Genomic DNA, 11706 nt, shown 5'->3' with positions numbered 1-11706 from the left:
TCCACAACAAGTTCCTCCAATAATAACTGCAGACTGGAAACGCAAGGCACTAAAATAATAATAATAATAAAAAACAAAAACTAAAAATACTTCATTTGTATCATTACATAACATTTTTATCAACTGTAAGGTTGTAAATAAACAATAAATGAATCACTTCTTTTGGCATCAGCACCTGACTGCAGTCGAACGCATTGTGCATTTCATTAGCAGACTACAATCACTTCTCTGCTGCACCATGATTGTGTTTTATTACTGTTGGTGTTGTTTTAATTAAGGTTTAGCTATATGTGAATGATTATTAGCTGATGTTTTTCAGTGGCACACAGAGCCACTCTTGACCTTCTGACCCGAACTAACAAGTCTGAGGATCTCAATATTAAGTCTGAGTTACATCAACCTCTCAGCCACTGTTCCATGCCAAAGTCCATATGCTGGAGCACAGATGTAACACAATTATGTTTACTGTATTGGGACTTTATTTTATCACGCCTGTATTAATTGGTTTAGTTTGAGCATTACACTATCAAGCTGTTTTGTTCCAGTTTCTCAGGCTCATTCATAGGTTAGAATGTATGGATCACCTTTGACCTTCACTGGCATGTTTCTGTGGTGCTCGCTGATTCACAGCGTTTACTGCTCAACAACACTATCTGGAGTGTATATTCTCTGGGAGAGAGAGGCAAATACACCTATGTAGGTCTAATCACTGTGTCAGATAAGGGCAGCATGGAGTGTTGTTCTAGGTTTCCCCTCCTGCTGATATACTGTCGATTACTTTGCTAATGTGATTGTCATCAAGTTAGCCCCTATTAGCTCCTAGCGCCTATATTAAAAAGCAGCATATCTGTGTTGACCTCTTTGTTTCTGGCACAGTGGGGACTATCTGCTTTGCAGCAGCTTAAAGCAGTACTTGGTTTATCATGGTATATTAGCCAATATAAATCAAACATTTTCATTTGATGTGCACATATTTCAAGTATAGTCTGTACCTATTATTTGAAGTTTAAAGTGTTATTTTGTTTAATAAGACTTTAAGTCTAATGCTATTACACTAGCAAACATATCCTACTTTAAATGCACTATTTTCAGTGTGGATAAGTACATTAAATAGTAAAATTAATCTACAGTTTTTGTCAGTAATTCCAATTCTCCCATAAGGACTTATTTTTCATTTAATGTCAGTTTTATACAGCTTCCACATTCAACAGTGACAGTGACAGCAACAAATGAATACATTAACTTTATATCTGCGTTTATCAGCATTGCAACCTATTTATTACAAATGACAAATAGGGCAACTGCAATTGTTACTGTAGTTTATCCAATATAACACCAGATGGCGGTAAAAGAGCAAGAGAAATTATGAGCACAATGTTGACATGAATGAACTCAGGTTTCACATCATCTCAATTGGACACATAGGGATGCAAAAAAAAAGTCTGGATTCAAAAGAACATATAGAAAATCAGAGAACTGGCACTCACATCAGGTACATTACCTTACAATTGCTTTACAGCAGCATATACATGAAATTGAAGCTAAGGTCATTAAGTAAGAACAATTAACACACTAAATAGATTATTTTTTTTTTTTATCAATTTTCATGTGTCAAGCAAAATTAGAGAACCATTGCATTTATTCACAATAGCCCAAATGTTTTTAATATTAATCAAGATTAAACATTTTTCGTCAGCTTGCATAGCGACAATCAGAAATCCAATCTTCACACACTACCCAACAGAACATGACATTGTGTTAACACTCAGTATTGGCCGCAGCAACGACTGCAGTAGACTGTTGATTGTGCTTTTGACGCTTAACAACATAAAACCTTAGCGCACATATAGACACTACGACGGCCACAGCAGCAAAAACCCATAGCCCCAGAAAACTCCCTGGGGATACAGAAGATGCCTTCTGAGTATAATTGATAGAAGCCACACTGGCAAGGCTTGTCACGATAGGTGTCGTCATGACAAAACTCTCACTGCTCCGTGCTTTGACACATTTGACTTGGTCTTTAAGGACAAATCCTTTATCGCAGGAGCACATGAAACTTCCAAAAGTGTTCTCACACTTTTGTTGACATTGATCCATCTCACATTCATTGATGTCTATGCACTCTCCTACGTTGTCTATGAAGCCATCTGCACATTTGCACGGACCTCCTTCACCGACTCCTTCACATACCAAGGGGCAAGACTGTTTTTCACAGTGCACTTTGCACATTGTGGGGTTATCGCTGTCAATGATATATCCCTCGAAACAAGAGCATTTATAACCTCCATTTACAGCTGTGCATAAATGCTCACAAGGAGCATCTGAGCATCCTTGCTGGCTTAGGAACACATCAGAATGTGATAATTCTTCTGTCTTGCACGCATCTTTATGCTTTGTTCTGCAGAGATAGCCATCAGTCCTGTCAGAGCACGGTCTCTCTGTCCACTTCTGGTCATCAGAAAGTGACACACAGTGAGGGGAGCAAACTTGGAAGCTTTCTCTCCAGGTGGTGAGGGATGGAATAAAGCTCCCGTGTTTGCTACCAGAATTCCACTCATACCCTCTGAGTGGAGCTGAAAGGTTGCTACATGTGCCAGCTGGCAAACGCAGTCCAATCCAGAAGTTGCCAGACAATTCTTGACTCAGCCTTCCGAGGATCCTCTTATCTGCCTGAGGCCGAATAGTCACTAGTTCACCATTCCTGACCCGGCAAGCTTCCTCGGCTGTTTCAAAATCCACTCTATCCTGGTGAACAGTTATGCATTCATTCCCAGAACAAATGGGTTTACAGATGTCATCCTGCTTCACGCCAAATCCGGTCCTGATGCAAATGAAAAAAGTAACTGACCTCAAAATGATCATTGCCATATTCGCTTTCAAGCAGTACATGGTGTCATGCAGTAGACCATCTAGGAATGTTGCCATTTATGTATGGACGATTCAGAAACAGTGGCAGTGGTCTCAGGAAGCAACGCCCCCCAGGGCAAGAACAGAGTAAAACCAGGAAGGAAATGGACTCAAGTGAGACTCCTGTTGTTTTTTTCCAGGGGCAGTGAAGAGGCGACAGAAATATGAGAAGAAAAACACATCTTGGTTTCAGAAAAAACTTTTTATTACATTTTCAAGCATGATATAATGCATGACTTTGTCATGATATTCTGGTTTACATGTATTCATCTTAACACAATATTTAGTATGATCACGTGTTAACTCTCTTCAGCAACTAACAGTGTTCATTTATGTACAAGTGCATATCAGTGACAGTGATGGGAATTAACTAATTACATTCCCCTAAGTGCGGCATTCAAATACAAGTATGTGTTTTTGTAATTTAGTATTTCCATTTCACACAACATTATTCTTTACAACATTTCAAATGCAAATATTGTACTCGTACTTACTTTTATGCATTTATTCAATGCCATTATACTATTATTATTACTGATTACTTTTCCCAGACACACTAATTGATAAAATATGATGCATTGTCGTAAGCTAAACTACTCTGCAGAATACAGTCTGAAATAAATTTTCAAATTTGCTACTTTACAACCAGCTACATCAATCAATTACCACTTACTTGTTAATGCATCACTGATAATGAGCCAGCTGTGTAACAATGTAACAATGACAGGCTGAATTCCTCCTAAAACGCACTTTTGAAATTTAAAATAAGTGATGTTTTGCTTATGCTTTTGAATTTTTCAGTTGGTACTTTTAGTCATAATTCTTCCTTGATCACAGGGTTAGTGAGCAGCAGTGTATATATTACTCATGCATATCTTTTGGGAAAATAGCAGAACATGTGGCTAGTTAAGGCAAAAGTAAATTACAAACGAAGTTTGATTTTAACATTCATCTACATAAATGCTCACTTTTTGTGGTACATCCTTTCCTTACTCCCTCAAAGTCTGAGTAGCTGCTCCAGTCCATCTAATACATATGTTGATATTTAATATAACAGTAAAATAACAGGCACCACTCAGACCATACAATCTGATCCCTACACACCTCTCCCTCATACGAAGCCCTCTGTCCCCTTTGTAACAAGACTTAACAACACCTTTCTATTCCAACATTTCTCTACTTTGTACAAGCACTATGTGTTTTTATGTGTGAACCACGTCAAGCCCATATCAATGTCTAACGTATAACAAAGTGATTTTATTTGATATGTAATGATTTAATAACAGCACATAGCCTCACCTACAGAGGTCAAAATAAAAAATATAAATTAGATAAATAAACACAACCGTCCATATGTAATCTTCTCCTTAACTGTTCGGTCATAGATCATCAGTCAAGATGGACTCGTACAGTTTCTCCAAACGTGGATCCAGACCAGAAGACACCCAACAGTAGCCGTCTGTGGAAGTGTTTTTCTTGGCTTCTTTTTTGGATTGACTGCATCGAAACACCGCAATAGCCAAGGTCACTGCGATCAGCACGAGCAGAGGGATGACTGAGCCGAGGACGCAGATTATCACCTTGGAATTGGCTTTGGCAAACCCGAGGACCGAGGATGTATTGCTCCATTCACCGCTTTGTGTGACATTCACCAGGTCTGGAAGTGGTGGGTAAGTGTGAGGGGACTGGTGCTGAAGCTCCACTGTCGTTCCGGTCAAGGACTCAGTGAAGTTCTCTTGTGTTTCCTCAGCTGCAGCTGGATCATCTGATATAGGAGGTGACGTTTCTGTCACGTCTATCGCGCAAGTTGATCCATCTGTGTCCAGATGGAAGCCCTGCGGGCAGGTGCACATGAAGCTGCCGACAGTATTTTTGCATGTGAAATCGCAGGGATTGTTATTATTGCTGCATTCGTTTATGTCGACGCATGAGTGGCCATTTTGGGATAAAGTGAAGCCTTCATTGCAGCTACAGGAGAAGGATCCGACGTTGTTCACACAGTTGTGCTCACATCTTCCTTGAGCACACTCGTCCACATCTCTGCATCTACCATGGCTGAACTCAAAGCCATTTTTACACACACAGGTGTAACTACCATGTGTATTTCGGCATAAATGATCCTCACAGGCTTGTGTTTCACACTCATCAATGTCCGAGCAGTTGTGCTGGTTTTTGTCCAGTTCGAACCCGTGGTGACAGTTGCAGGAATACCCCGACTCTCCCATTACGCACTGATGCTCACAGGTGTCGACATCACACAAGTTTTTTATCCTGCAAGAGAGTCCATCCTCGCCCAGGTCATAACCTTCTTTGCATAAGCACTGAACTTCATCTTGGTCCTGATGACACTTATGTTCGCATCCGCCATTGTTGATTGAGCAAATTTGCTTTGTTGTTTTGCAAAATGGACCAGGGATCGTCCAGCGATAGATACCGTCAACATGCATGCACACAGAGTAGTCCAGCTCGCTTAGTTGGTCGTTACATGAGATATGAGCATATGTTCCGATTGGAAATGATTTCATGTGTCCTCTTTGTGGTTTTTTAAGGAAGGGTGGCGTGTAGGTTATTTCTCCAGGCCCTAGAAGAACCAAAGGTTTGCACATTCCCTGAAAGTAAAACTTACATGCATAATAATTGGAGCGGTTACAAGATCCAGTTGTCCATTTCAGTTCATTCTGACCTGTGAGAGTGGAATGGACCCTAACACATCTGTTCATTGTGCAGGTATGTAGGGGCTCTTTTCCCCAGTTGGAGTAGTGGGATTCCTCTTCACCAGATAGCCACTTAAAGCCCCGGAGAGTCTTGTAATTAACTACACAATCGCTTTTGGTGAGTTTTAATCCAATCCAAAATTTAAATTGCCGATCCTGATGTTGTTGGGTCCGTGAGAGCAGTGAGCGTAGCACATCCTCTTCTTCTCTGTCTCTAATTGTCATCAGATAACCTCCATTGTCGTCACAGTTCTGAAAGGCCTTCACAAAGTTCACCTTGTCCATATGCAGGGTGTAGCAGGCATTAGATGTGCAGAGAACCTCGTGATCAGCTGTCGGTCTACCACTGCTGCTTTTGACCAGCTGGAGTAGAAAAATCCACAACATAGTTGCTCTAGAGATAGAAAAAAAATTTACACCCAGGGGGTCCGTAAGAGTTTTCAGGTAAAAAAGGACCAATATGTAGTTGTCCATTCGGAGTCGAAAAACAAGTGGTGTGGGTCTGCAACTAACAGTAATGTTCCTGTATCCTGTTTGGGTCGCAAACTAAAGACGGAAATCATGTTTAACAGCAGCTACAGGCTCTTTCTTTTGACCCTCCGGGGCCGGTTCCGTTTTAAAAGAGCTAACAATGGCAGGCCCCGCTGTGTTTTGACTGGTTCTCCAGATGTCTCCGGCCACTGTAAGCATTCGGCATTTAAGCTGACTCCCTTAATTGTGGAGCCTTACAATGCACAAAACTTGCAGAGGTCAGAGCCCTGGAGACAAATCAGCACTTACCAAGAGCGGGCATGGGGGCACAACTGAAGCAGGGAATAAACCTATGATCTCAGAGGGAACTCAGCATTAAACTAAACCACGGCTCTCATCAATCCATGCAGAGATGCCACATCGTGCTTTTATTAACTGCAGCACTGAGTATGATAATACTATGCTACTGCTCTTTTTGTTGTCTCATAAAGCCCACTTCTGCCAGTTTGTCAGAACCTTTTTGGACACTCTGATCTGCTAATAGTCCCTTAATTCTACCCAAAGTCTGAACAACAGTCCACAGTGAGGTATCAGTGCATGATCTGAAGCCCTGCTCCTCAGTCTGGCTTCTTTGGCATGTCCTTTATTCTATTTTTATTCTCTCAATTGTTTTCCTTTCAACACACCACCATTAATTTTTAATCACTTGAATGTTATCTCTTTTTGTATGTTATCTGTTTTGTTTGATCATTTAGGTCTTTTTCCTGTCTTCAGTGTTCCCTCATTTCTGATCATTCTGTTTTATTTTCATTTGGTTTTTGCTTTTATAACAGACAGTAATTGCTGTCTGCTTTGTGTTTGCCTGAAAAGTGCTACGTAAGTCTGACTGATGGATTTATAGTATTAATAAGTCTATTCCAGTGTCATAAATTGTTAATTACGTCATGTACAAATACATGTGGGTGTAGATGTGTCTCACTCTGTTACAGTGAAAGATGAGTTATGAGTGTATCTAGAGTGAATAAATTATGACAGATAGTAAAACTGTGGTTTGAGAAAAATGCATTTCTCAAAACACAAAACCTTTAGTCACTTTTAATCAATTTAGTCGGGCTTTTTGAAAGCATGGTCACTGAATACTGGCTGTACATTACTGCAGCCATTGCTTGGAATTTTTGCACATATCTGTTGTAATGTTTCAGATTATGTGTCTTTTGTCTATGTGTCAGAAAACAACACTGAATTCAAATAGCCACGATGAGCAGGAGAATAATTTATGGACAATCAGTTGATGTTCCTATTGAAAAATGGATTTGGACACAGTTGGAGGGCAGTGACTACTCAGGACCTAAATAGGCACATAATCATTTCCTGTATTTGTTTAAACACAGGAAGTGCCCAAGTTACAATCACAGGAAAGGGAAAAAAACCAAAATACTCCACCCATTGGAGCTCACACATAACATAGAATAATCAACAAGCTAGATGCTAGAAAGAAGACAAACTTATGATACATATACGTACTGTATACATGTGATTATTATATGTGGCAATAAAATACAACAGCAAAACAACCTTCCCTAAACCCCTCCCACATACAGTGACTGTCCAATAGCTGTGTAGTAACAAGGTCCGCTAATGTTATCGAGCTTTGGATCTCTCCATAAAAAACAGCTTTGCATTGGCCTAAATCAATTTTAAATTCAAACACACACTGGAAAAAGAAAGTGTTATACATTTCTAAATATATGTATGCTTTTTTTTTTAAATATATTTATCGTAACATTAGTTATCAGTTATCATGTTATGGCTTAACCTTTATTGTCAATAATTGTCATTATGCATTTTTCAACTCAGCCTGGTTCAAGGGGTGCAGCTTTCTGCACCGATCACGCTTCATGTGTGGCAAAAACATTAATCTGCCGGCTGATTTTCAAACCTGCCCAGACTTCAGCACAAACATGTCTTAAAGCTTAAACACATTTAGTGCCAACACAGTTGCTTTCAGTTGTTATTTAATGCGATGACACAGCCCCAACGGCATGTGTGAGCTTGTCAAATCTTCCAACCCCTTTCTCAAAAAACCAAACAAAAAAACGTGTGCCCGTTGTGATGACCTCAACCAACAAACAAAAAAACACTATGAATAAATCTGCATTTTTGATGTCAACATTATTATTTTGAAATGTCCTTTCTTTGTCCCAGAGGTTGCCAATTTCAATATCGCAGTGTGGCAAAAAAACACACATACAGATCGTGCAGTTATTAATCACTATATGCTTTTGTTCTTGTAGCTTTCCTTTGGCATTTGCACCTGCGTGTACAAATCAGAGAACAATGAATGAGAAGAATCATGCACCGTGACGATAACACTGAGTGGGGTATTCACTGAATGTGCCGGGCGGGGTTTTTAAAGAAAATCTTGCACAAACATGTATGGAGGTAGGTTGAATGCGTTACTGTGGAGTATATTATGTGGAAAACATTTCCTGTATTTGTTTAAAGGCAGGATATACCCTGACTTTAATATCAACAATAAGCAGTAGGAACACACGCACACACACACAAGGTCATCTGAGTTATATTTCTTCCCAACCCAACAACGCCTGATTTCTTATATTCATTAATACTAATGTATATTTTCATCCAAACACCTGAAACAAATTATTTGTTTAGTCTCTTCAACAGACCTTCAACTGTTAATTATGATAATTAAAATAAATCAAAACTTATTTGCTTCATGATTTATGGCCTTGTGCTAATTGTTGACACTCGTGAAATGGGAATGTCTCTTGCTGGAGTGGTAATTAGATATTAAAAACTGAGTTTGTTATCAGCTAATTCCTTTTATTTTTAATGTTATCACCTTTTAGTAGTTGCGATAAATAAATGCAATAGCTGTCTAGCAGGTGGTGTCAGAGTAAGATGCTTTGATGACATTACAGCAGCTACTGCGATTTCATTCTTTTCATTTTTAATTAATTACTGCCGTTAAGTACTGAGTAAGAAACTGCTGGGAAATAGTAGTATTGCAGAATATAAATCGCCTGCAGTAATGTTTAAATCATTGCATGAGCAAAGATGAGGATGAAGATTTTTCAACATTCAATCATTGCTGTGTTTAATCCGGCTTTAAATTAATATCACCGCTAAACTAAGGAGGATTGTGAAGCCAAGCTTTAGACATTTTTCATAAGCACATACCAGTAAATACCTCAATTGTTATTTCCGCCTCAGTTATTAATTACAGCCACGACTTCCTGCACGCTATTACAGAGACAGGCCACAAATTTGCCTTCAAGACATTTCACCCCCCAAAAAAAGAAAAAAGAAAAGAGAAAAACAAAGTCAAAATATCAACTTGAAAGTGGCCCAGTAACCAACACCCACTCCTGAAAATCCATTTAGAACCAGAGAAGAAAAGCAAAACCAGAAGAAACACGGTTGCGCATGACACTTTTTTCATGCCATGTTTGACCTTTCATGTCATGTGATGTAGTGTTATGAAAAGCTGTTGTTGTTTGCAGAACAGCCACTCTGTCATCAAAAACCTGCACGCCTCCACCGAGACCTGTCGCTTCTCCCAATGCTTAAGGCGTTTTTCTGTGCATAACTCTGTCATTGCTGTATATCAGGCCCATCTCCTAACACTCAGAGATCCACTTCTAAGTCCTTGCATACGTTCAACTGATATAAAAGGGGAGACTCCAATCTTACTTATTTTCTTTGTCATCATATCAGAGCTATCTAAACAGTATAAAAATATAGATAAGAGAAGTACAGATGATACCTCACAATATCAAGTGTGCAACATGCCTGTACCAACAAGAACAAATAGCTACTGTGTATTTAATAAGTCAAGTTTTCAGCAAAAACAGCTCCAAGGGCTGCAGGAAGATCAGCACCAGTTTGTTATCTGTCCACTATTTTTAATCAATTGATCACACACACACACACACACACACACACACACACACCAGAAACTAAAACTTTCAAATAAAATGACGCACTAAACTAAAAAGAGGAACTGTTGAAGAAACTGAGGAAAAATAATTTTGAGTGAGGAAACACCAGAGGTAAAAAACTAAACTAAATAATTGATTTATGAAAAGCGACATAACCCTTAGTTGTTCAGGTGAAGGTGAAAGAACTTTAAAGACAATTCTGAAACACACAGGAAGCCAATGCAGAGACTTGAAAACTGGTGCAATGCGAGCTTTCTTCCTGCTCTTCATCAGCACACGTGTTTTGTAATAATTGTACCTGCGTGATACTTGCATATTATTATTATTATTATTACCATAACAACAATAATGATTATTATTTTTTAATTACAGTGCCAAACCCTTTGTAAACACTGGTTGGACGTGTCACACAGTTCATCTTTTACAGACGAGCCATCTCCACCCAGTGCAGTTTACTGTTATTTTGAACAGCTTTATTTTCTCAATGACAACCAATCAATGTCCGCATAATGAACAAAGCAGGCCAAATGCCACACGTGAGGCTCATTTGGCTATTAACACTGAAAGTGAAATTGTTTCTCTCTCTCTCTCGTAGCTCATTGCTGCGTAAGATCACACTGCAGGTGACCACAGGTGGGGCTTGCTAGAATGTAAATTGCTGGGATAACCAGGCAGCTTGAGGGATTTACAGGCCGCTCCTCTCTTATCAAATCCACCTAACCTCCTTACTGAGCTACAGAGCTTCTCTCTCAAACTCAGCGAGGTAAGAGCAATAAATCAGCATTCACAGCTTAACTCCTTCTGTATGTTTGTGGCAACTGCTGTTGCTCTGTAGCAACTAGGTAGTCTTCACTCCACTGCTTTAGGTCATAGCTAAAACAACGTGAGTCGTGACAACGTACTGACACAGAGTTTCAACCACGAAGGACGCAGCTTCATGTTCTTCATTCACTTGAAAGTAAATTGGTCACATTTTTCACAATCCCCCTTTTTTTTAACACTGCAGTTCAGGAGGTTTGGAAGGTGGGTGGACTTCGTCAGACTAGTCTCTGTTATTTGAAACAATAACATATCTCCTTATGTCAGGGTTTGTTGTTCTTATGCCAACATGAGTACTGGAACTCCTGCAGAGCCTCTGATGGACTTCACTGTTGGGGTCTGATATACAGAGCTGATAGATCTAGTTCACTGAAAGGCTGTGGCACACACGAGAGGATAAGAGCTAACACTCTGCACACACCCGACGCTACTGCTTTTTAATGTTTTTTATGTGCACATAGCCTGTGGCTTATGCACAACAATAAACCGAACTTCAGCTTTTAACAAGTTTTAACAGGACTACCTTTCTCAACTGAAGAGACATTGCCTGCTACTTTTGAGTCAGTATGCCCAAATAAGTAAAAAAAAAAAAAAAAACCCTCATTTTTGAGAGCTAATGACATTAATTGCTGCACAAAGAAATAAGTAAAGAAACAGGCGTCATTAAAATTAAAGGATGATAGACTGATCTTGTTCCTGCTGGTCGAGACTGTGTAAAAGATTCATATCTTTATCCCCAGATCGGTATACTTCAAGTAAGATAAGTGTGTTGATAAATATTTTCGGCTTTCAGGACACCTCTGCCAACACCGCGCTACCAAATGGAT

At 39.4% G+C, this 11706-nt stretch overlaps 2 protein-coding genes across 2 annotated transcripts; both read right to left on the bottom strand.

The window, feature by feature from the left end:
* Nucleotides 1-1307: 1307 nt before the first annotated feature.
* LOC115036438 (thrombomodulin-like) lies at nucleotides 1308-2954 on the bottom strand. Its single transcript, XM_029494631.1, has one exon. It carries the CDS (start codon nucleotides 2926-2928, stop codon nucleotides 1759-1761), a length of 1170 nt encoding a protein of 389 aa, XP_029350491.1. The 5' UTR covers nucleotides 2929-2954; the 3' UTR covers nucleotides 1308-1758.
* Nucleotides 2955-3096: 142 nt separating this feature from the next.
* Nucleotides 3097-6204, bottom strand: cd93 (CD93 molecule). The gene has a single exon (XM_029494630.1). The coding sequence runs from the start codon at nucleotides 6096-6098 to the stop codon at nucleotides 4290-4292; it is 1809 nt and encodes a 602-aa protein (XP_029350490.1). The 5' UTR covers nucleotides 6099-6204; the 3' UTR covers nucleotides 3097-4289.
* Between the last annotated feature and the right edge of the window lie 5502 nt (nucleotides 6205-11706).

Source organism: Echeneis naucrates, chromosome 22 (genome assembly GCF_900963305.1).
Source record: "Echeneis naucrates chromosome 22, fEcheNa1.1, whole genome shotgun sequence".
NCBI classification, from domain to species: Eukaryota; Metazoa; Chordata; class Actinopteri; order Carangiformes; family Echeneidae; genus Echeneis; species Echeneis naucrates.
The sequence above is the reverse complement of the archived record's forward strand: the minus strand, read 5'-3'. Positions and strand labels throughout refer to the sequence as shown.